This window comes from Pavona decussata, unplaced genomic scaffold (genome assembly GCF_977016875.1).
Source record: "Pavona decussata unplaced genomic scaffold, jaPavDecu1.1 SCAFFOLD_155, whole genome shotgun sequence".
In the NCBI taxonomy this organism is placed as follows: Eukaryota; Metazoa; Cnidaria; class Anthozoa; order Scleractinia; family Agariciidae; genus Pavona; species Pavona decussata.
In genome coordinates, this window is record NW_028145567.1 from 3,282,616 (window position 1) to 3,308,891 (window position 26,276).

The 26,276-nt window shown below is 40.4% G+C and overlaps 2 protein-coding genes and 1 long non-coding RNA gene across 4 annotated transcripts in view; 1 reads left to right on the forward strand and 2 right to left on the reverse strand.

Annotated features, from left to right (window-relative positions):
* The window catches only part of LOC146465903 (uncharacterized), a 56,408-nt gene that overhangs the window by 17,886 nt on the left and 12,246 nt on the right, over nt 1-26,276 (forward strand). Inside the window, exons 3-4 of one of the 2 annotated variants that reach the window (XR_014868180.1) lie at nt 82-166; nt 13,255-13,402. This is a non-coding gene — a long non-coding RNA (uncharacterized LOC146465903). The remainder of the gene's footprint in view (nt 1-81; nt 167-13,254; nt 13,403-26,276) is intronic. The other variant, XR_014868179.1, reaches the window with a different exon arrangement.
* LOC146465905 (adenosine receptor A3-like) lies at nt 6,968-8,563 on the reverse strand. Its single transcript, XM_085127965.1, has one exon. The coding sequence runs from the start codon at nt 8,561-8,563 to the stop codon at nt 7,451-7,453; it is 1,113 nt and encodes a 370-aa protein (XP_084984091.1). The 3' UTR covers nt 6,968-7,450.
* On the reverse strand, nt 10,692-13,389 carry LOC146465906 (uncharacterized). Its single transcript, XM_085127966.1, has 3 exons — nt 13,219-13,389; nt 12,041-12,326; nt 10,692-11,100 (listed from the first exon to the last, which is right to left on the reverse strand). Exons 2-3 carry the CDS (start codon nt 12,235-12,237, stop codon nt 10,692-10,694), a joined length of 606 nt encoding a protein of 201 aa, XP_084984092.1. The 5' UTR covers nt 12,238-12,326; nt 13,219-13,389.

The window sequence follows — 26,276 nt, forward strand, 5'->3', positions numbered from 1 at the left end:
TCCTGTTAGTATTTGGATTGATTTGACCTGCTGATGTTTGTCAAAGCAAACACATTTGTAATTATATCATTCCTGTTTTAGACTGAAAGGGTCTTTTGTCCGGCATTAAAGAGCCAGAACGGGATAGACAGCAATATGGAAAAAACAAAAGAAGAAGCTAAATCAGGTTTGTTTCCAGTTATTGATACCGTGAACTTGAAAATGTACTTACAGCTAATCAATAGAAATCAATCTTGCATACTTGACCGATACTCGACTTTTGATTGGATCAATGGATGGCTTTCTGCGCCTGGCTGGCGTACGAATTTGATAGGTTTTACGATTTCGCAGCAAGTGAATCATCGAAAGGCTGATTAGCGAGGGGCGGAACTATAAATGTCATTAAAACTGGGACCGCGTAGGAGGAGAGGCTCCCTCTCCCCCCTTCACCCCTACCTATTTAGATGCTTAAAAAATATAATTTTTTATAAAGAAAAATCTATTTTGATAAAATAAAAGAAGTCACTTACAACAATGATTCACATTTTGTTGAGGTTGTAGAAATTTTAGACACACTCGGACCTCTTAGGAAACTTTGCAGTGTTTTGATTGGCTTGGTTTCATCAGGCATACTGTTTGTTTATTGTAAAATTTGTGAAAGGACTGATTGTTGAGTTCAGCTCAGGAAGCCGTTGATTGAAGGATTTGTCTCACTGTTTCTTGTTCATGTGAGTAAACATTGATTGCTTCGTTATGTAAGAATAGGCCTTATCACGGTTTTCGACGCCATTTTGACGGGTAGGCAAACAGGCTTAAGAAAACAGTTTTTGTATGGAAATCCGATGTCAAATAATTTTTATAAAACATCGCTTCTGAAAAATTCATGAATTGGAAACTTTTGGCACTAGAAAGAGGATTTTAAGAACAAAATTTGAGGGATATAGCTGTGACAGAAAGCGTCCAGTCGTGTTTGGAACTTTCCATACATTTGTTTGTATAGCGAACCAGCCGTGAACTGCTGCTAAAAATAGTTGGCGGGAAAAAATACAGGGAAAGGTATGGAAAGTTCAAAACACGACTGGACGCTTTCTGTCACAGCTACATCCCTCAATATTTTTTCTTAGAATCCTTTTCCTAGTGCCAAAAGTTTACAATTCATGAATTTTTCAGAAGCGATATTTTATGAAAATTATTTGACATCGGATTTCCATACAAACACTGTTATTTCAAGCCTGTTTGCCTACCCGTCAAAATGGCGTCGAAAACCGTGATAAGGCCTATTAAAGAAAAAATTAAACTTGTTTTCGAGTCGAATACAATACGTATCTTTTTTCCGAGTATGCCTTTGTCACTTTGAATAATGCATCATTCTCATTCATTCACCAGGCTTAAAATATACCATCACATTTATTCCACTGCACATATGCCACGCATTGACATTCAAATCCTACCAGTACGCAGGATGTTTGTCCGATTAACCTAGTTTAATGGCCTTAGTACCCACAAGCCTCCCGTAGCTCAGTGGTAGACCATCCGCACTATTAATCGAAAGGTCTTAAGTTGCACACCTGATAGGAGTACTCGGATTTCTTTTTTTCCGAGTATGCCTGTGTCAATTTGAATAACACATAATTCTCAATTTATACCATTTCACGAGACTGAGATTCAATCACTCACCGAGGGAGCATGCTGCCGGACCTCTCTTCCCCCCCCCCCCCCCCCCATCCTCCCTCCCCCAACTCAAAAAACGTTCCTCGGGCCCTAAATAAAGACACAGAGCCGGTGTTGCACGGTACAGTGTTCATAAAAGTGTTGTGAGACAATTTGCACGAAATGATATAATATCGCTCATGTTCCAGGTTTTAACGCACGACATTTTGACCGATCACATTTATGTTAAATAATTGATGGATGGTAAAGCATTGTTATTCGTCGTAGCATTTTAAAGTGAAAATATAATATCAAATGTGACGACATGACACTTTTTACAGATCGCGCGCGATCAAAACGCTGTAAAAAGCCAAGATTTTACTTATAGACCCTATGCAAAAATGGCTGGCATTTCAATATTCTCTCGTCTGGATTCAAATTTAGCCTACTAGCCTCGTTCAATGAAAAATATTCCTTTGATTTTGAACTCAAGAACGAGGTTAGTTAAGCTAATTTGAATGGAAACAAAAGAATATAAAAATGTCAGCCATTTTTGCGTAGGGTCTATACGAAAAGCGTTTTTACTCGTCAGTTTTTATAACAAACTGTTGACTCGTAGACGTACCAAGCGGTTTTAAACAGCTTTCCATTGAATAAACGAACAGTAAATCAAGGACCCAGTATTTGAAGTTTTAAATTCTCTGCTGCTGGTGGTGATCTTGATCAGTGAAATAAACAAACCAGTTGTTTAGTTTACTAACATTCTGGGGACAGTATTTTTTTAAAATTAAAAATACTCTTTCTTCGTATGTTTAAGAATGCAGGGAATTTCGGTTGTGTTAGACAAAAGATAATTACAAGTCGTGGAACGTTATGTGTGAGTTGCAGTTGCTAAGCTTCTTACAAGGCTTGCACAGTCAATGAATGAAATCCATTTGAGAAACGCAGTTAATGGTCCCATATTTCAATTAAAGAAACACCATAACTCGTTCGATTGATAAGTAATTGAAGTCAGTTGTAGCTGAATGTTGTTAAACCTGGTTTTCCATTTAACAAAGTTTATATTTCTTTATTCTTTTCTGATTGGGCGGAATTCGAAATTTCTGGCATTGTATTTTTCTGCCCACTCGGCGATAAGCCTCAGTTGTCTTTCGTGACTTCCTATATCGAGTGGCAAATGTCTCAACTTTCGTCGCCATTACTTCGAGGAATGTTTTAGTAAAATGGACCGAAAAAATGACAAATGTTATTTGTACTCAGGTCATAAAACACACCGAAGAACTAGGAAGATCAAGATGAAGACCTATCGGACACAAGGAAGTGCATGCAACTCGGCTACCTTATCTGCTGGTTAGATTTTCTCGTTGTTGTTGTCTTTTGCGTACTTTCGAGCAGTGCTGACTGCTCCTGAAACTTTTTGGGACAAGCATGCCAATCGGGCGAGAAGAGAAAGTCATGAGTTCTTGTTTAAGGAACTGAACAGACATTGTGGAGAGAACCCTATCAATAACACTATGTAAACTGCTTTTGGTCACTTAGAAATTATGCTTAAGAAGGCATGTGAAATTCTTAATTTATACAAGTTATCGTGTCAAATTTTCCCCCTCGTTTCCAGTGCACGGCTAGTGGGTGTTGCACAACCATGCAGCTCTGTTCTGGTGGCAGTTGTTGTAAACACATCAGACTAGAGAAATTCTGCTCTGAAGGGGCGATCTTATTTGAATGTTGTTAAAATCAATGTGGTTTTATGATTGTTGAATTTAAACACACAAAAAACTGTTTTTTGAAACGTTTTTGAAAGTTCGCTGATTTGTAGGATGATCCGTAGGAACAGCTTTTTGTCAGTGAAGTCGGCTGACCAGCGAAACGCGATGTAATATATCTAAGAGAGAGTGTTTTGTATAGGGAATTATTTAGTTTTCTTCAATTTTCAGATTTCAGCGTGTGTACTTCCTTAAAATGGTGTGCCCGTTTCGATAGTTATCGATGGTATAGCTTTAGATGTTTTGGTAGTTTCGGTCAAGTTTCCGAAGGATTCATTTATTTTCTTTCTGGCTTTTAGCGTTTCCCGCTGTAAGGTGGCTGGTACCAGTTTCCTCGCGCGGTGAGCAGGTCTGACTATCGTGCATCACCCACGAAAGACACGCGCTAAAGAGGGACTAAAAATCAAAACAAACATGGCGACGCGCGGCTTTTTCTCTTGCTAGGTTAGTTTTATCCTGTTTTAAACGAATTTCGCGTATATCCGAGACTGTCTCTACTAGTATGACCTTAGTTAATTCCTTATGTTCAAGTTAAATTGTTTCTGGTGTTCAATGTTAAGTTTGAAAGGTAGAACTGCGATCGATCGTGACGGAGCTTCAAGGACTCGCAAAATGTCTATCAAATGGAGAACCGACATACTACCACAAATTATCTCGCTTGATCGTCTTGCCCACATTCTATAGTTTGTATTTTTGTGCTCAACGGCCACTCTTACGACGACCTTCACAAACTTTACACAACATTTGTAACTGACACCGCTCGCCATCCTGCCTAATCCACCGACAACTTCATCAGCGAGGCCGACACCGCGAGTAACGCGGGCGAGGAGAATGTTGGCCGCCATCGTTGTACACTTCGACGGAAACAACCGCGAAGAATAAGGACAAATGCCCGAGAAAATGTCAAATAAAGAAGCTCAGCATTGTACAATTTAGAAGTCTCGCAATCTCCACATTCTGAAACACCGACTGACACGTGTCTTACAAGCAGTTTTGTCCATTTCAAACTTTCGCTTAAGCTATTTGGCAAACACATGGCTAATCTACCAGACGTTGTGAGAAACTCCTTCAAGGTGAGTCCAGGAGGCTGTAACGGCCCCTAAGTAATCTTCTAAGCAGAAAACCTACTGGAAACGGCAGATCAACTGACTCCGAAACTCTACAAAGAGTAGCTGCCCGCATGAGCACACGCAACAGTGAGCGGTAGTCAGAACAGATCATGAGCAACTATTGATCTTATAGAATCCAGATTTTGAAAGCGCGAAGACGCGCGTGTGAATAACTAAACTCACGAACACGAAGGCTTTTACATTTTAAAAACAAGTCCGGTGACCCCCTCTTTTTATTGTTTCAATATGATGTTATTATTGAGAGGAAAGATCAGAAAAAAAACAAACCTGAGCCATGAAAGAGAACGCAGCAGCGCTCTTGGAGCAATTTTTTCCTAGAGATAAGAGACATCAGAAAAGAAACAGATCTTTTTGCTTTGAAAATGCCATAATTTATTGGAATTTAAGCTTATTGTTATTTACCGTGGCCGCTTTCACAATCAAGAAAGTCTTTCAAGTAAATTTCTCTTCATCGAATTTATAATCACTCTTTTTTGCTTACCTTCAAGAAAAAAGTTGTATCCGCTGTACCATGGTACATGTTCACCACAAAAAAATATTATAAGTGTTCCTTGAACAGTGTCAGAAGCTTTGCAAACTCAAATGAAAAGAAATAAACAACACCATCCGACGTCGCATGTTCATTCACAGAAGTAAAATTTTGATCTGTGCTCGCCAAACCCATTTAAGTGCCGTGCTGTCATGCTTACATGACAGTTTTTGAGCCAATCAGAAACCGTCATTTTGAGACGGCAATACGACTTTATATTGACGTCTCAGCGCAATGGGAAGATCCCCCAGGATCGCGATAATCTGAAAAGACACCGCAATTTGTGGGAAAAACCGAAAAGACCTATAACTTTGCTCAGATTCAACGAAAAATCTCTATTCTTTCACGAAAATGATTGTCAAATTATTCTCTACAGATTGAATGAGAATATCCTGACGCGCCGTGAACAGAAAATTTTCGCGTGTTTTTTTCCACTAATTGAATTTTTCAGTTCAATTATTTTTAAATTTTTAAAAGACACAGCTTTTTGTGGAAAAAAACGAAAAAACCTATAACTTTGCTCAGATTCAACGAAAAATCTCCATCCCTGCACTAAAATGATTGTCGAATTATTCTCTACAGATTGAATGAGAAATTCCTGACGCGCCGTGAACAGAACATTTCCGCGTGTTTTCTTCCACTAATTGAATTTAAAACTCATTCACTGCGCATGCCCGAAAGTTAACGACAGAACCGACCGACCAACCAACCAACCAAGCGGAAAAGTCCACTATCGCTATAACTCGTTCATTGCGCATGCGCGCATTCACGAGTTAAAAAGTAGGTGTGAATAATCCTTTGAACACGTTGCCATGGAAACCGCTAGAGCCGAAATGACACTAAATTTTGGTCAACTATAAATTATATAATTCAACCCTACAAGGGTGTTACAATGGCCTTGGTTTATCTTTTTGTCCTATTCTTTCAAAGTCATTAACTGTCAAAAAGCTGACAACTGGTACCAGCCACGTACCTTAAGTAACAATTTATTTTATGCCCCAATGTCCGGCGCATCACATTCCACGCATTGGTTTGTCTTAGGTATTAGTCAGGAGAATCTTCTTCGGTGATCATTTTCTTTCATATCTCATCTCCTGTACGTTGAACAAAGTACTGATGTTGTCAAGGGAAATCAGATGCTATTGGGGTGTTAAGGATGAAATTAAGATTGGCATTGAGAGGGTATCTTTGCCAATTCCATAAACCATATGGGAATTTGATATAATTTTGCGATATTTTTCAGATCTAAATAAAATTTTCTTACCAGTCCAAACTGTCTTTCAATCCGAGCATGAAAAGGTGGTTTCTTTTCTTGGCGGTACAGCTACCATTGAATTCCTAGGTTCCGAATGAATTGTAGGCTCGATTTTCGCCGTCTCCCGGGTCCGGTCTGTGATCCTCCCCGAAGAGGGTATGAGTGCGGGCTCATTTTCCCGAACAGCGGCTGGTAATCGAGCCTAAATGAATTGCCATGTTCCGGAATTTGGGACATGTCAAGAGGTTAACCAACAGAATTGACGTCAGATACTCATCGGCGATCCAAATGGCATTGTTTTGTCAATTTTCGCATGATAACTCCTAATAACTCGATTGTTTAATGTTTCGAATTCAGAAGATAGCGATTTTCCGATGTGAGGCAGCTTCCAACATTAACTCAAACGTTCAATAAAACCTAAATTAGAGCTTACAATTCATTAGTGTCATCCCTGTGCACCTTTACATACCCTCGTCAGATCCGTAACCGGCGCTGTTGTTGATTCTAACTCGTGCTTGGCCAGGTAGCACCGACAGTGTTGGAAAGAACACGTTAAAATTTGTAAAATGACTAGGTTTGAGAGTGATATTATCAGTTAAAACAGCGAAGACATACTTCCATAAATTCGGCAAATTTTACAGACGTGTGGGTGTCTACCGGGGTAACATTTTGCCTACCTAGAGGCAAATTAAAAAAAAAAAAAAACTTCATGAGGTCTGTAATCGTAATGATGGGGACGTTAAGCAACCACAACGGCAACGCCAACAAAAACCTCACTTAGAAATACAAATCCATTCTATCTGATCTACTATTTGCTTCTCCCGACCCCTTCAACCTGTACGATTTAACCGAAGAACGTCACTTGAAAATACTTTAATTTGCTAACCGCGTGAGACAATGTAGCTACTCACCCACCCTATGTCGTTTGGTGTCCCACTTAACACTTTCCGCAACTAGACCCCCATACGGTGATAAAATGTCATCACCGACAATTTGCCGATTGTCTCCGATTTAAGCGCGAACGGTATACAATTAAAGAGTCCCTTAATATGAGAAACAAAAGCCCCATTGTCTTCTAGAAAGTCAACCATGGCAACAATAGGCAAAGTTTGATACGAATAGGTGACACTGCCCCTTTAAGATGTCATATACTGTTATTCCTTGCTATTTTCGTCAACACGACCGCGGGTGTGGAGAACTCCTTCATATTCGACAACGGTGTTTTTCTGTCAACCAATTCTAGGTTATGAAGGGAAGATGTATTCTTACACCTTTGCCGTCTGGGGCTATTTTCCCTCTCTTTGCTTTTGTGCTTAGCTTGCAGCCACCATGTTTGACGCAATACCTCTTTCAAAGCTTGACGGTATTTTGGTATTGTCCATGCATAAAGAAACGGATTCAATCCCGAGTTTAGAAACAGAATCGGTTCGGAGAGCTTACTGACAGTTTTTACCACTGGCACATCCATACAGGGTTCACAAAGCAGTTCTACATGCAGCATTATATACAATGGAAGCATACAAGAGATGGCAACCAACAACAGACGAAAAACAGTTTGTGTCATTTTCTTCTCTGATCTGAGCTTTTTTTCGATGTCATCGTACGTAGGTTGTCTTCTTGTTTGGCTGTTGTAGCCTTGAGTCCGTAAAGACCGCGCTAACTGGCGTTTTATTGTCAAATAGATGGCTATGTAAAGGCCGATTAAGATGGCGCCAAACAAGGTATAGTTCACGTGTAGATCTATCCAGTAAAATACATCTTGCGGTACGCCAATAAAGCGGAGCATACTGAACAAAACAGAGTAAATCCACAGTAGAGCTATCAGCGTAAAAATGCGTTTTCGGTTCATCTTTCGATCGTGTAACAAGGGATATCTCACTGCAACGTACCGATCATACGCCAGTGAAAGGATAGTTAAAATAGATGCATTTACAAAAATGTATGCTGTTGATTCCCCGATGACATACAAAATTGCGCTTTCTTTTTCCACAGATCTGCTAATTTCAAATGCTGCGTAAAAAGGCTCTGTTATCAGACCCGTGAGAAGGTCCGCAAAGGCCAGATTGACCACCAGATAACTTGCTGTATTTCTCAGGCGTCGGTATGGATCTCTGTAAATTGTGAAACAAAGAAGTGAATTTCCCACAATCGCGATGACACCAACGAGTGCATTAGTTAAACCGATGACCAGGGCTGTTCTCGAGCCTTCCGCATTTTCGAAATTGTCTTTTCCACCTGTTCTATTGCTTGATTCCATGTCCTTCTGATCGCTGTGGTTGAATACTTTTTAATGTTGGCCCGATTGTTTTTGTGTTTAAAACGTTTTTAACTGACGAGAAAGCATTTTGGACGGAATTTTCAGTACAGTGAATGCCTGCAGATCAGAGTTTTCAATAAACCCGGAGCGTTCTCCGTTGTTTCTTTTAAAATTAGTTTGGAAATTTCCCTTATAATGCCATTCAGATTATTTATTTCTGCGAGTGAAATATACGAATAATCATGTGATATTTGATGACTTATTTCTGTTGACTGCAGGGGATAATTCGTTAACAAAAATAACGTGGATTGGATATTACTCCATGAAACCATCATCTAAGTGATTTCCTTGTCTGGAAGTTGTGCTCTATTAAGAAAATTAAATATATAGTATGAGTGACAGTTTTTAGGTTTTAATAACATCCTTAGCTCTCATGTGAAAGAAATGATTAAAAAGTAACATTTCGAGTTCGTGTTGATTGAACTTGCCTCGGGGATGTCACGTATTCCTGGGGTGCGCAGACATGCAATCGGTGTAAGACTGAGGTTATTGTACAATGAAACAAAACTAATGAAATGAAATTTACTTTCTTTGGTGAGTTGTTTGGATTCAACAACCATTAAATACAGAATTATTCTGTCGAACAACTACCGCGGGCCAGATGTTCGGCAGCCAATGGGAAGAGAAATAATCCTATTAGATATAACGAGGAAGTATTGTGAAACAATGGAGGATCTGACATCTGAGCCAGAAAATAATTTCCCGCAGAAAAGTAAATGAAAACAACCGATTCCCATCTCGCCTTCGGTTTCAAGAGCCGTTACGGTGCGTTTTAGTGTTTCCGTGCCAGGCTCTGTAATGCAAACTGGCCTTAACTTGCGAAACGTATTCTGGAATAAATTTGAGATAAAGAGTAAATGTTGGCGTGAAAGGAGGGTTAACCTTTTTGGTAGTAATATATATTAAAAAACACCGAAAAATGTTTAAAAGGAATAATCTATCCTCGGACGACATCTCGTACCCGTGGGGTGGGGGGAGGGACGGAGAAACCGGTTCCCAGGTTAGGAACTACAACTATTCAATTAGGTCGATTGCACCGAGAAAGGGAAAGGCTAAAGAAATCTGGGAGACAAACAATGAAGCAAAAATTCGGCCGCTTAATTAGCATTTGTGGGTTACTTGTTCAATAGTTTAATTTACGTAATGGGAGATGTTTGCCGGTAGTAAAACGTCTCACGCGCAATGGGATTTAAGCCGGCGTTCAAACTGTGTACGTGATGCAATATTTTGATAAAATAACAATATAGTGTAGAATTCTTCTAACATTTTCGCAGAGTAGCATGAACACTCACTGTGGGATTCTGAACTGATTTATTCAAGTAAATCACATATGTAATTTCCTACAAGGCTGGCCTTACTTCACTTAAACAGACCTAAAAATGAATGCCCATTTCATTTATCGCACAGACGCGTTTTTCTATCATTGAGCATTCATTCACTTATTGGCTTCAAGTTTGCTCCGGAGTTAATGAGCCAAGAGGAGGAGGGCGAAGCCCATTTGGTTGTCCTGGAACTTAGGCAACGTCGATGACGACGGCAACGAGAACGCCACAAAACAGTAAGTTTAATGACGAAAAACAATCGCTCTGCATTTGCGTTTTAAATTTTGGTACATTTCGTTGCCGTTCTCTGCAAAACAACAACGTGAAATGACCAAATTGAAGGTTATTGAGAACGTGAGCACAACACAGTACATTTGTTCAACTTGAACGCCGTTGGTATCAATTTAGTATCTGTATAGGTCAACAGCATTGTGCAATTTAGTAGCGTGAATCTATACATTCAAGTGACGTTGCCTTCGTCATTACCTATCATCGACCATAGCACATGTAGAGAAGGCCGTAGGAACCATGATTTCTTTTGATTTTTTTGTAATTATAATACAATCATCGTTTTTTTTTTATTTTCCAATCACAGTCATTTTGTTTCACTATAGTGTACTACTTAAAACAGACTAAACGTCTCCTTAATTGTTGAAGTTGGCTGTGCGTTTGAGTTGTCGACTCTCGTTGAAAACTTAGTTGTGTTATCTGATTATTTATTGGCGAACGCTTCTGAAATGAAGCTGTTACTTTGCTGGTCGGCACTGTGATGGGTCGATTAAAGAACCTGCTGCATTGGCTTTCACAGGCTCGTAGAAGTCATCCCAGCTTACCACCGGATTCCCCGTTGTAAACCCATGACAGGTTTCTCCGACACCCTTTATCTCTTCCACTGTAAGGACCCTGTCCCACAACGCGAACCCGCTAATATATAGATCGCCTCTGTCTTCAGCCGCCAAATGCTCTTGTACACCCATTAAAGTCATGTATTCGCCTCCACGCCTATCGGGTGCTCTGCAGGGACGGGCGTACAATTTTTCTCTAGGTACTTCGACGCCATCTTTGTAGAATTTTCCGCTTTTATCGTCATTTGCTTTCCACGAGACACACAAATGATACCACTGGTTTCGTACAAGTTCTTCAAGTTGCACTTCGCTGTAATAGAAAGACGAACACAGTTATTTTACAGGTGATTTTGGACCTGGGCGGTTCTTGTTTTGTCACCTTTGATAAAATCATTTGAAACTACATAGGTTAATTGCGCGTTACGTCATGTCGGCCATGTTGGTGGTATGGAACAATAAGATTATTCCCCTCTGGGAGTTAACTGCCATTTATATGCAAACTATGTGAGCAAATTTCCTTTTGTTTTTACCACCAACATGGCGGCAATGCAATCCACCTATTAGATTACTCAAATTAGAATCAAATTTAGTACAATTTTGACAACGAAAACGCTTACACCTTTTAAGCAACGAGAGTTGCAATGTAGTGTTCCAGGAAATGTTTTTAATAATGACAGGAGCCCGGGTAATGGAATCCTGATAATGATAATGACTCACAATTACAATGAAGATGAAATGATGGTGATGATAATGATGGTTGTGGAGGTGGTGATGATGATGAGAACGGTGATAATGGGTATGGGGGTGACAATGACGATGATGACGATAATGATGATGATGGGCATGATCATAATGATGGTGTTGATGATGATGATGATGAGGAGGAGGAGGAGGAGGAGGAGGAGAAGGAGGAGGAGGAGGTTGTTGGTGGTGGTGATAATGATGATGATGATGATGATGATGATGATGATGAGGTGAAGGAGGAGGAGGAGGACGTTGGTGGTGGTGATAATGATGATGATAATGATGATGATGATGATGATGGTGATGATGATGATGATGATGATGATGATGATGATGATGATGATGATGATGATGATGAGGTGAAGGAGGAAGAGGAGGATGTTGGTGGTGACGGTGACGGTTATCGTGATGTTAATGAAAATGATGGCTGTCGTCATAAACAGCCGATTAATGAATGTGACTCTTTCGATCTGGTTTGCATTCTCGTGTTCTCTTGTATTCCTCACCATATTGATGATCCATAACTCTTCAACGGAAACAGCTGAAAACGGTGCACAACTTTCTGGCGGCACTTCGCACAATACCAGTTCTTAAATATGAGACCAAAGCCATATCCATCATTCCCTTGGCTTGGTTTGTATTCCATCAGCGTTAATTCCCTATAGGGCCAACTGTCAAACATCACCCAAATGCACATGGTCATTTGTGAGAGCCGTGCAGGCACTGTAGTGATTTTAGCCTGGTCACGACTAATTAATTGTGACGAAAGGTGAACATCATAACTATGTTGAGCTGAAAAAGAGGGAAAATGGTGCAATAAACTAAAAGTCAACATTTTTTTTTAAGCTCAGGGAATTGTGTATCAAGTGAGGGAAATTCTAAAGTTTACTTCAAAATCAGTTTAAAGCGAGGAAATTTCACTGTTGAGTAGCCACTAGGTTTGGGAAAGGGTTTCTCTTTGGCAAAGGTAAAGTTTCAAAGTTGCCGCATTTACGAAGGAATTGGTTTCTGTGACGTCATCGCTGGCTTTATTGGCGAGTTATTTGACTTCTGTGGTCAGTGAAAGCTAGTTTCTGGTCAGTGATTAAATGAGGTTCGATTTTATCACCCGAGCTCGATTCGATTGCAATCGTGCTCCAGTGAAGACTATAGATAATCATTAGAGTTGTTTTCAATTAAGTGACGAAAGTAATTTTGCGTTTGCTTTGGTTTTGCTTTACTGCGCTCTGTGATTGGTTAAAAAAGTTCGTGCCACTATCTCAACCAATGATAAGCCAAACCCTCAAAACAATAGTGTTTTGCTTGAGCGCGCTTAACGCCGTTTACTTGGATTTCCTTGGAATTCTGATTTGCTTATTGTGCTGTTTATGTCTGCTGTGATTGGCCAGAGTAGTTACTTTGGTCTGGGTGTTGGAAACTTAATCGAAAACCGCTTTGTGTTCGTTTGTAAATGAACCCGAAAGACACGAGAAAGTGTACAAGAGGAAAGGTACAAGAAATTCTAGGCAGTATTTCCTAAATTTCTCAAACTTTATCCAATCCCTCACTCACTGTTGTTTGTCCAATTGTCAGACCACAGTTTTTGGTCAGAACATGTGTTTGTTATTTTTCACACAACATGCTTTGTCAAGTTTATGAATGATTTTATACAAGACACAATCAGAAATGTTTATTGACATCTTACGACATTCCTGTGTGTTGCACGCCTCTGTTTCTTCAGCAGGTCCCAGGCCGCTACAGTCCTTTCCAGCTCCAGCCGGCGGGGGACTGGTACAAGTTCTTGTTCGTGTTTTCACTCCTCCTTCACAAGAAGCACTGCATACAGAAAACGCCGACCATTGTGAGTAACCGCCATTCACCGCTATGAGGTAGAAAAAAACGGGGTTTTTTTATAGATCCTTCTTTTGTTGTTAAATGTCAAGGTCTGGCTGCCTGGGCCAGTTGTTTTAAGACCGATCAAGCTAATTCTGGGTTAACGTGAACTTTATTTCGAGTTTAATCAATAAAGATTCCTCCAAAAGATTTTTGGCCCTCAGTTTCGACTTATACATTTCTCTACCATTAGCTAAAAAATAACCCTCTAATTTAAAAACATTTTCTACGAACGAGATGAAAACCTCGGTAAACTTTTGGTCGTGGATTAGAATTAATTTGCTTTCGAACAACCGGACTAGGGACACTTGAAGACCGAAATATGGTAGGGGTATTTATATCTGATCCATCTTCGTTAGTTCAGTTGGAAAGGAACTTAGCATCTCCCGCCCAGTGGTCCTCCTCAGTGCAAGAAATCAACGTGTTGATTGTCAACAAGCATTTTTTCAGATGTTACCATTGACGAAAGAGAACGCTTCCTAAACTACTTGTTGCCCTGTAATTTATATCCTGTGTAACTAAGCAGGAAAACGGCTTTTTTTTTTCCTTTGGGCTACCCTGTATAATTTTGGCGTCATTCTGCGTTGATTACTTAGAGTGGCACACATGCACTTTGAAAGGTTTTGTGCTTTTAAGAGAACCTGTCATGATCAGTGCATGCGCGAACTGTGAATATCAGTCTAATGTTTTAAGTTTGATTCGCCAAATTCGAAAGAGCTTCCACTTGGGAAAACAGCCGTACTTCAAAGAAAGGACAACTTGGTGGGAAAAACGTGTGTTTGCTAGGATGAGGATGTTTAGAAATTAAGTTTTGCTTCAGTCGCGCTTCGAGGTACAACAATTCTCGGCAGGTAATTTGTGGCCGATAGTGCATGCGCTGTTTTTTGAAAACTTCTAGGTGGTGAATGAGGTTTTTCTCCTCACTTGACGTGCTCACAAACCTTCACAATCTGGAAGTGCCTCATTGTGATTAAGAAAGAGTTCAGGTAAACAAACGAGACAAAGTTGATTTCCTCGGCGCAAAGGGTCACCACTGAATTTCAGTTAAAATTGGTATAATTGAGAATCTTCCTTAGCCTGGCTGTACTGAGTTAAAATTATCCACAGATCATCAGCATCGCCATCCGTCGCGTCACACTGAACCCAGCTGTGGGTGAAACACGGCATTCTTTTTAACCGATTTAACGTCTCCTGACCCCTAAATCATCGCTTATAGATAAAGCTACATTACTTTTGCTTTCGAATGACGTATTAAACTTAGCGATCTGTTGAATTATGTCGGAGAAAAAATATACACATATAAATGTGAGACGTTAGCGATGAACTGAGAGTGTTACGGATAGCTAAGTGATTCATGAAACAATTCTCTTTCCAAAATGACGTACTAATCCCACCAATTTTTGGAGATACGTTTGAGAAAATAAGGTATTGATGAGAGAGGTTTATAAACAGGTTAACAATACCAACACTGTGTCAGAAATATGGCGTTTTCTGGGGGTGTTTAACGTCCTTTGACCTTAAAATCATCGACTGCAGCAATTTTTTTAGTGGCCAAAATAAATACGTAGTCTGAGAGAGTCTGACAGTAAGACGTAGTACTCATCTCGACCCGATACAACTGATGAAACTCTGGTTTTAAATGGAGTTGTAGTACCAAATTTAATGTCTATCTCAAGGACGTTGGCTTCTTCTGCTACTGCGCATACGTTCTATGTATCTTGAGGTGGTCTGCTGGAGAGACTCTGATTTCTTTTGCACGGTGCCTACTAATTAACAATTGTTCCACGAGCGCGCGTTAGATATGAGATGATAGATAGCCAATTAATGAGGCGCGTGGAATAATTGTTTTATTAAAAACAATCAAGGAATTATGCTAGATCTTGCTGATTTCGCTTTGCAAGAACAACCAGAAGAGAATTTAATAATCGTTTTCAATCGGGCATGGTATAATGGCTCATATACAGTGTACCATGGCTGCTGAACCCTGGTGCGATGATCCAGTTTTTAATAATTCAAGATATTTTTGTGTGGTTTATGACTATGCGGGAAAAAAAGATTGCGGCAAGAGCTACTGAAATCCAAAGAGAAAATTGGGGGTAGCCTCACATTTTTCAGAGGTAATTAAGCTTCCATTTGGAAAACATTTCATACATTTTTTTGTATGTTAAAGCTTTTTAGAATAATTGTCGCTTAATTGTCTCTGAAAAATACGTGTTTACCCTCAATTTTTCTTTTTGAATTTCAATGTCCCTTGCTAAGATCTGCTTTTCCCGCATAGTCATAATTTTATAATCGTTTTCAATCGGGCATGGTATAATGGCTCATATACAGTGTACCATGGCTGCTGAACCCTGGTACGATGATCCAGTTTTTAATAATTCAAGATATTTTTGTGTGGTTTATGACTATGCGGGAAAAAAAAGATTGCGGCAAGAGCTATTGAAATCCAAAGAGAAAATTGGGGGTAGCCTCGCATTTTTCAGAGGTAATTAAGCTTCAATTTGGAAAACATTTCATACATTTTTTTGTATGTTAAAGCTTTTTAGAATAATTGTCGCTTAATTGTCTCTGAAAAATACGTGTTTACCCTCAATTTTCTTTTTGAATTTCAATGTCCCTTGCTAAGATCTGCTTTTCCCGCATAGTCATAAACCACACAAAAATACCTCGACTGAATTAGGAGAGTAAAATCAGTCTAGTAAAATCAGTGAGCCTCCAAAATTTGGGACATCAAACTCGACCGAAGTACTCAGTTGAAGTGGAATCAACGTATCAGTCCGGCGACCAATTTCATGTATCATTGGTAATGTTTCTTAGAACAGAGCTGCAAAACACACTATCAAATCAGGAGCGAGTGACTTAATTTCTTGTTGCTTATGCCTATACTGAGTTTGGTCAACAAGTAAGACTTTACTAAACAGTGAAGCAACCCGCTGGTTTTTCGACACAAGCGGTTACCGTTGTGAAAAACGTTAAGATGTAGACTATATTTCCTTCGAAAGACACCATCGGAAAAGTGGCAGAAAGTACCAATCATTTCTCATTTTTCTGTAAGTACTGAGTTTGTTTGCATTTGTAGGGAACAATCTGTTAAAAAGTGAATGGGTTATGGTGTTTGGAATACATCATGAAATACAACTGAAACAATTTTGAGATGTCACCGAAACCTTACGGTTACCTATTTGATTTCATCAAGTTGTTATTGTGATTTCCATTTTACACACCATGCACGTGTATTCTTTACAAGAGGATAAGTGTGAGCAAGGATTACGTTTTGGGCTAACTGAACACTAGACGGAGCTCATTCATCCAAACACGTAAATTGAAATGGCTGTGTAGACCGAAGACGTGAATTTCGATTGGCGTCAAAGACTCAAAGACTCATAGCAAACCTCGCAGTTAAGAACGACCCTAAATTATGAAACGTTGCATTTACCATCAACCATTCTCGGTTTACACTATAAGGAAAGCGAAGTAAACAAAAGGAAAAGAGCTGCGCAAAGAACACAGAGATATGCACACAGGCAGTAGGACATGGATACGGTCTAGGATATCTTGGAAAGGCTGAAATGAAGCCGAGTTAAAGTGAGGAGAGGAGCCCTTGTTGAGCTCGATTTAATGCTCGAGGGAGGCTAAAATGACTTTTAAAGCCCAATTTTTAGAGAATAAATCACCCTGTCAAAGAATTCAGTCGATATGTGCAATAGTGTTCCGACAGTACTACTTACTTTTAGGGACCTGACACTGGGAAGGCGTCCTTACAAACGATGTCAACGCGTTGTCTCCCCTGCATGCCTCGTAAAAGTCTCGCCAACGAACAATAGGCTGGCGCATGCCTCCGTCGCATTTGCTAGCTTCATAAGTAATATCGTATTCAGCCAGCTCTCTGTCCCATAGATAAAAATCTGTCATTTCAATATGTTCTGTCCTTCTCCCTCCTCCAAGTTGCAATGTGTTTCCCGCGGGTATTCTTCCACCATTGCAGATATGATAATCAAGCTGGTTTCCATTCAGGTAGTACCTTGTAATGCCTATTTCTCTGTCCCATAAAAGACAGATGTGATTCCAGTCTGTGCTCCCCATAAGTCTTTCTGCGTCAAATTCGCTGCAGCAAATAATTATAATCGTTGTGGTAACTGAAAAGAACCTCAATCAACATATTCACATGAATTCAAAAACTTCAATTTATTATTTTTTTTGTAAAGGTTCAAATAATACTATTAAGCCCTGGCCAAACGAAGCATTAACAAGGCGCCAAATTTCAGATTGCTCAGTTTGATCAAGATTGGTGTTTACTTGCAATGCTAGGTAGTCATTAGGCTGAAATTTGCCCGGAAATTTGCGCAGGTTTATTATACCTTAGTCACGCAATGTAAGGAATTCGTAGCAGTGCTGAGTGCGCAAGACTGCATTGAATATTCTTTTTTTTTTTTTAATTTGCGTCACTTTTTAGTCTGTTGGAACACCCATCGCAAGTTTGTGGATAAAAATGGCATTTCCAACCCACAATAAATTGTAAGTTCACTTTTCCAGGGATTATCATCATCATCATCATCTCTATTTATATAAACACGGAGTCCCTTTCATAAAATCCCTTTCATAGAACCCCTTTCAAGTGTGAAAGATACAATAAGTCATCGATATGGGAAATAGGAGTATTAAGTCTTAAGTATATATGAATTAATTACAAATATAATACAATACGGAAAACATATAATAAAGCATACAACAGGAGATAATTAGGACTATTATGTATAAATAGAAAACTAAGGTCTTAAATATATACGAATAAATCACAAATGTAATAAAAATGGTTTCAAGCTTGTCTGATCTTGACCTTACCAGCCAGGTCAGTTAAAAAAAAAAATCAGTGTTTAATTTTCAGTGGTTTCTTAACAGAGGTATTTTTGGGCGGTTTATGACTATGAGGCAAAAGCAGATTCTTTCAAGGGCTATAACAATCCAAAAAGAAACTTGGTTGTCACCACATTTTTCAGATAATTAAGCGTCAATAAATCTTCAATCTTGCTTACTTATTCCCTACTACCCCCAGTTGAGCATAGGTCCATGGAAACTGCCTGCCATCTCAATCTGTTTTGGGATAGCGTTTCTAGCTCCCTCCAGGTGTAGCCTCCCTTGTCCACCTCATCGTCTATCATTCTCCTCCAGCTGTTCCTGGAGTGACCTCGACTTCTCTTTCCCTGTGGGTTCCATTTCAGTGCAAGCCTGGTGACATTGCTTGTTGGTTTTCTGTGGGTGCGCCCGATCCAACCGCACTTGCGCCTTCTTATCTGGGTGTCGATTGTCTCCCGTTCAGCTCTTTCCCACAGTTCGTCGTTCCTTATGACCTCCAGCCAGTGGATGCCCATAGTGACGTAACAACTTCCACAACACTACCCTATCAATACAGTCAAAGGCCTTCTCATAATCCACAAAGGTCACAAACACGGGAGAGTTTCACTCGAGATACTGCTCCACAATGATCCTCAAGGTGGCTATGTGATACGTACATGACCTTTCCTTCCAGAACCCAGCCTGTTCATCTCGCAGACGGTCATCCACCTCTGTTTTAGTCTCTCCAGGATTATCCTGTTCAACATTTTCCCAGCAGTTGATAATAGCATGATGCCTCTCCTTGCCAGTTCTTTCACGCCTTTAGATCTCCCTTCTTCGGGAGCTTGATCAAGTAGCCTTCTTTCCAGTCATCTGGTATCTCATTTGTTTCCCAGATTTTACCAAGCAGGTCGGAATAACATTTCAGTCGAGGTTTCCAGGTCTGCCTTGATGGCTTCTGGACCAGCTGCCTTTCCAATCTTCAGATGTTTGGATGGTTCTCTTGACCTCCTCTTTACTTGGTCTACTCTCATCGACCTCCCAAGGTGTTTCGGCGGGTTCTTTGTCGGGAATCTCGCTCGGCGGTGGTCTGTTCAGCAGCTCCCTGACGCGATTTGCCCATCCTTTTCGCTGCTCCTTTTTTTCGGTGAGTAATTCTCCACTCTTGGCTCTGACAGGTCTGTCCGGGATCTTTTAAGCACCTGCCTATGGTCTCGTAATGGAATAGAGCTTTTTCATATCACCCTTCCCTGCTGCTTCCTCCGCCTGTTTTGCGAGATTAGTTCCGTCTGTCTTTTACCTCCTTGTTGGCTTCGGAGTATTTGGCCTCAGCTTCGGCTTTCCTGACTCTCGTTTTGCTGCGATTCAACACCTCCTTCGCCTTTTTCCTGACTTTAACCTTGTTCAGTGTATCCACACTTGCATAGGCCCTGTGCTTTTTGGACTTCCTTCCCAGTGTCTCCTCACACGTCTCCCTCCATGTGTCTTTTATTACCTGCCACAATTGGTTAACTGCTGTTTAGTTGTTCCCCTCGCTCAGGTGTTCGTCGTTTTCTTACAGACTTGCCAACACCTGGCACTTGTTGGAGATGGTGAGCTGAAACCTGTTCTTAGTCTCCTCCACCTTCAGCATCTCAAATGTTGTATTTGTAACTTGTCTTCTTTCGGCCGAAGGTTGAAGTTCTTCAGTTTCAACCGGCGTCTGCCCCCTGATATGAAGCTACGTCTGCCCCTCTCTTTACTCTGACATCCAACATCGACCTTCTGAACCTGAATGACACACAGATGTGGTCAATCTGGTTCTCAGTCCAGTTATCTAAAGAAACTCTAGTCACCTTGTGGACCTTATTGTATAGGAAAACGCTTTCTCTGATAACCAGCTTATTAAAGGAATAAAAGTCAACAAACAGCTCTCCGTTGTCACACATTTCACCAAGACCATGCTTCCCCATGACTGCCTCAAAACCTGCATTGTTGCTCCCCACCTTGGCGTTTGTAACCGATGACAACGCGAGCGGTCTAGCGCCGCCAACGGCCGGAGTGCGCGAGCAATGGCACAACAGACATGAATTTGTGGATGCAAGGAGTGGGCTTAAAAGAACATTATATTACAGCGAAACCCTAAGCTAATTACAACAAAATGAAAAGAAACGAAACGAACTAATACTAATAAAAAAGGAAATGTTGTAAAAACACGAGAACGTATTAAAAAGAGACTATTACAAAAACGGGATTATAAAAAGTAGGAATGAGTTCAGTACATACTTACAACGGCACAAACTCCACTAACCAGAGCATAACTGCCTCTGGGGAGCGAGCTACACAGATCACTTGAACAACACTCTGCTCCACTAATAAACTAAGCTGAACAAATTGTATTTATACCGGAGTAAAACACGTACTGATTATGTGACAGGAAAAGGATTGTGACAGAACAAACACAGATTACATGATAACTACGTACAATTTCATCACACAGTACTTGATAATAAGGTTAAAATAACAACGCCCTAATGACCTACTGTTGATATCATGCAGTGTTGCTACAAGAAACAGAAAACTGTCTTGTAATCCCACATACAAGGAAACCAAGCCTAGGAAATAATGAACCTTACGCAATGTAACACTACAGCACGTGATAAACTAAACCAAACTAAATTAAACCACAAATTATACCAAACTAAACTCCAGTGATATGTCACAATAGAACGCTCCAGACTGTGAATGTAAAGCGACTCCACTCACGTCTGCAATAGGTAAATGATAAAAATAACACTTTACACTACTAAACGTGTCACAAAAATATTCTAAAACGATCTTAGAAATAATTGAGAAATTGCCTTTGGGAACTGCAAAGTGACTCGGTCACATTCGCCTCTCCTTTTGCTCATCATGTCCTCATATGAGCTAAACAAAGGAAAACTATAAGCCCTTTTAAGAATAAACGACAAGTCCATTTAAAACTAGAGTACTAGAGTCTCTTGAAAACTCACGCATCCTGCATAGCAGTGAGTGGTACTTGATCCATGATCCACGTGCATGCTTGAACATTTGTGCTTCTGAACCGTACCATTCCAACTAGAGAGGGCGATTTGCGCCAAGTGATCCCGGGAAGCCATCACTATTCAACACCAGTGGACGTACGTCGTCATCTCCATATGCTTCCATCACGAGAACACACAGCAATATAACATAGTCATACACATGATCACAGATTCTGCTAACCGTTCGTAACAAAGTCAAGCCAGGTACAATAAAGAACATTCAAGTCAGTCTGGCAAAGTAAAAACTTCATCTTTCGCGACGATATCCTTGTGCAACACAAACTAGCGATCCACGCCAGTGTAGGGGAAGGGGACTAAACATTGGGGACACAAATAGGCGTAACTCCGGTACCGGTGGTTGGCCTAAAACAAGCTCTTCCTCGGCGAGTAGACACTAAGGTACATAGTGGACGTCTTGGAGCTACCCCTGAGACAAATCCTGAACTCCAGAGGTCGGTTGAGAGATCCTGTGAAGGCGACTCATCGATTCATTGAGCCAAAATGCAGAGAGTTCTATCTTCGCAATCCTCTTGCAGAACGTGTCAACTCCCATCGCGACTCCACTACCACACTCGTACTAGTTACCAGACATAACGGGGACATTTTAGCCACTACACACAGAAATGCTGGGTAGGTATCGAGGGTGTCTCTCACGTTGAGCTTCTCACAGCACAAAGTCAACTATCGCCGCAACATCCTCCACAATAGCTAGACTAACGGCCATGGAACTCCACCACTGCTCTGCAGCATCCCAGCTGAAGTCTCTCAGGACTGGAAACAGGAACACTTACTGGAGTAACCACGCCACACCACGTCAACATCATTGTGCCGTGTAAATACTCCTAAACTCATTCCCGTTTGTAAAATGCAAAACCTAACTTGCAAAAAACTATTATCTTTTTTGCTTTTCTTTCAAACAACTGTTAAAGATTCGATGCCACTATTTTACACTTGCATCCCACTTCTGACACCAAAATGTAACCGATGGCAACGCGAGCGGTCTAGCGCCGCCAACGGCCGGAGTGCGCGAGCAATGGCACAACAGACATGAATTCGTGGATGCAAGGAGTGGGCTTAAAAGAACATTATATTACAGCGAAACCCTAAGCTAATTACAACAAAATGAAAAGAAACGAAACGAACTAATACTAATAAAAAAGGAAATGTTGTAAAAACATGAGAACGTATTAAAAAGAGACTATTACAAAAACGGGATTATAAAAAGTAGGAATGAGTTCAGTACATACTTACAACGGCACAAACTCCACTAACCAGAGCATAACTGCCTCTGGGGAGCGAGCTACACAGATCACTTGAACAACACTCTGCTCCACTAATAAACTAAGCTGAACAAATTGTATTTATACCGGAGTAAAACACGTACTGATTATGTGACAGGAAAAGGATTGTGACAGAACAAACACAGATTACATAATAACTACGTACAATTTCATCACACAGTACTTGATAATAAGATTAAAATAACAACGCCCTAATGACCTACTGTTGATATCATGCAGTGTTGCTACAAGAAACAGAAAACTGTCTTGTAATCCCACATACAAGGAAACCAAGCCTAGGAAATAGTGAACCTTACGCAATGTAACACTACAGCACGTGATAAACTAAACCAAACTAAATTAAACCACAAATTATACCAAACTAAACTCCAGTGATATGTCACAATAGAACGCTCCAGACTGTGAATGTAAAGCGACTCCACTCACGTCTGCAATAGGTAAATGATAAAAATAACACTTTACACTACTAAACGTGTCACAAAAATATTCTAAAACGATCTTAGAAATAATTGAGAAATTGCCTTTGGGAATCGGTCACACGTTGAAATCTCCAAGGAGCAGTATCAGGTCCTTCCTGGCTACTCCATCTATAAACCCCTGTAGCCTCGCATAGAACTCCGACTTAACTTCGTCATACGCTTCGTTGGTTGAGGCATAGAACTGGATGAAGGTGGCTTTGCCAACCTTAGTGTAGAACCTAGCTGTGATAATCCTGGATGATACTGGATTCCAACCTATGAGAGACTTTGCAGCTTGCGGCGTCAGCATGAATCCAACTCCCTCTGTATGGGGAGCATTTACACCGTCATGGCCAGAGAAGAGGACGGTCTGTCCAGTCGACAGTTGTATACACCCAGACTCGAGTCACCTTGTCTCGTAAAGGCCCAAGATTGACAGGTTGTATGCGGTCATTTCAGCAGCAATCTGTGTACACTTACCTGCTTTTCACAAAGTCCTGACGTTCCATGTACGGAACAGTGTGGTTTCCTTGGGAGTAAGTTAGGAGGTCGGCATCACGGCCTGCTTTCGGCTTTCCCTGTGATACGTCACACGGGTCCCCGAGGAGACTCCTTCTCCTCCCAAGACAGGTGTGACTGCGCGTGTTTCCTAATAATCCTGTAGTCGCTTTGTATCCACTTAATGGGTGATTGGCACACCTAGCTTCACCAGAGCCCCGTTGGCCAGGCTTTTCAGGGTACTTCATGGCTACCATAGCGGCCTGGAGGAACCAGTCCACCGCCATACTTCACCTTGCACAACAATCCTCTACCTACCTGTTCCCAGCTACCACGACGTGGACGCGGGGTTGGACATTGGTAGCCAAAAGCTCAATTTAAAATACGTAGCGATGAATCGAATTTTTTCTAAATTGAAGATTAATTATCCCTGAAAAATGCATGGCTGCCCCAAATTATATTTTTAGATTTTAATAGACCTTTCTGTAATCTTCCTGTCCCGCATAGCCATAAACCGAGCAACACAGACCTTTGAACTGGAATGCACTGTCCCCACGAAATGAGCTTCTCGTACGATCCCGAGATGCACAGAACGTATGCGTAGTAGCAAAAGGTGGCACCGTCCTTTAGACGACTCCAGATTTAATTTTTACAATTGTTGGAAAAAAAAAAGTGTGTTAAGTGATGTGTGTATCTCTTCCTTGAATTCGGGTGCATCCGTTTTGTGGCTTTTACACTTCAGTGATTTTCCTTTTTGGTTAACAAATATTTTTTGGGCGGCCTGCACCGTTTGCAACATCTTACATGGTTGGTCGAGAGAACAAAAAAACGAACAACAGGACAATGATCCCACCCTTAAAAAAAAAAAAAAAAATACACCTGCAGGTTATCAGGGTACAGTGAAAATAGAGCTTTTGAAAAGTGCAGGTTTACTGTTATTTTGAAGGTTCCTAAAAGGAATAAATTTCTACAATATTAAAATGCAAACGAGTTTTACATTGCTATAAGAGAACATTGAGAAGAATTTTCATGTGAAAATTGAGACAGTCAAAAATTTTCTTTTCGAACTTTTTTGGCCTCTCTGACACGATTACTTAGAGCGTTAAATAAAATAAAAAATAACGTTCTTACCATGGTGTTTGTCCAGCACCGGTACCAAAGACAAGTTTGTTATTTCCATTAAGACCCACGAAGAAGTCGCTTGCATAAGTAATTAGCTTTAAGATCTGGCTTGGATTGCTCTTGAATCTCGTTTGCAGCCTTAGCCACAAACACATTGTCATTTTATTTATATTCGGGAAATTGTGAACGTTGACAGAGAGCGTTGGTAGGTTCGGCTTGATGATGACGTCAAAAATATCAATTGCTGCAACGGTATGAAATATTGTCAAATTGTTTTCATGGTGCCAGAAATCTTAGCAATCAGTTACCTAAATTAATAATAATAATAATAATAATAATAATAATAACAATAATAATAATAATAATAATAATAATAATAATAATAATAAACTTTTATTTACCCTCGGCAGTGTTTATAGCACAAGTTCTAGTGGGGCCGAGCATTAAACTTCATAAAGAAATAATCCCAACTGGCAGGAGGCAGACCAGCTGGCTATTTACAAGCCCGGTCGAGGAGTTGAACTTGGGCTACCAAGAAACAACTCCAGCTAGCGGTCAGAGCGGGGCTTGAACCCGGGACCACCGGATTTCAAGTCCGGCGCCCTAACCACTCGACGACGCTGCCTCCCACCTGTTGTTTTCTCTTATCGCCTCCCACTGTCGTGTAGTAGTAATAATAATAGTAATAATCATATTGTTCATTTTAATAAGCTCATCCATCTTAAGATAAAAATATGCGCTTGATTTGAAACATTGAAAATATACTAACGATGGTAATAGGAAAACTGTGTGAATTCACGTTCGCCTCATTTTACGCAACGTTGTGTTTACGTAAGGTCGCTTATGGCTTCAGTAGATTTTCCCTTCTTTACACGCGTGGCCGTTTTCCCTGATACTATGGCAAAAACTGTTGTTGTTATTCTCAATTCCGTTTAGACTAATAAACATGCATATGGTAATGTGAATAAGGTATTGGTAAAAGCACATAGTGAATTATCACTCACGTTTTCGATTACACGCCTTTTCCCCACGCAGGTAAGATATTGTAGGAATATACAGGGCAAGACTTTCATCGGATGAAAAACCTAAAAAACAAGAACGTGATATGGGAGGTCTTTTTGTTTTGGAATCACCAAAGGCCTTTTAATATGTTAAGCGGGTTGGATGTAAAACCATTTTCAGTTCAATCATTAAAATGAGCCAGCTTCATTCACATTCACTCTTACTAGGAAGTATTTACTGACACCAGCGCCCCCCTGTGTACATTGGAAGTTTACATGAACTTCCTCGTTCAAACATGGTCCGTAAAGGTGCCGACAAAATCTGTAGTGTTCTCTTGGTGTTTTATTGGCAAAAAAGGGGGTTGAGGCGGGGTGGATAAAACCTCACGCCCTCGGGAATTAATTTGATATAAACCCTGCATGTCGTTAGTTATTCCAGCTTAGAAAATTATCTTGAGCATTCATGATATTAAGATATTTATCAGTCTCTGACATTCGGATTTAAATTTGACGCTCCGAATTTGCTCAGAATATGAACTCTGTGGAGCCATAATCCTGTTTTGAATTTACTCAAGTAAAAAGATCGTTCCCCCTGGCTAACGTGTATGCAGAA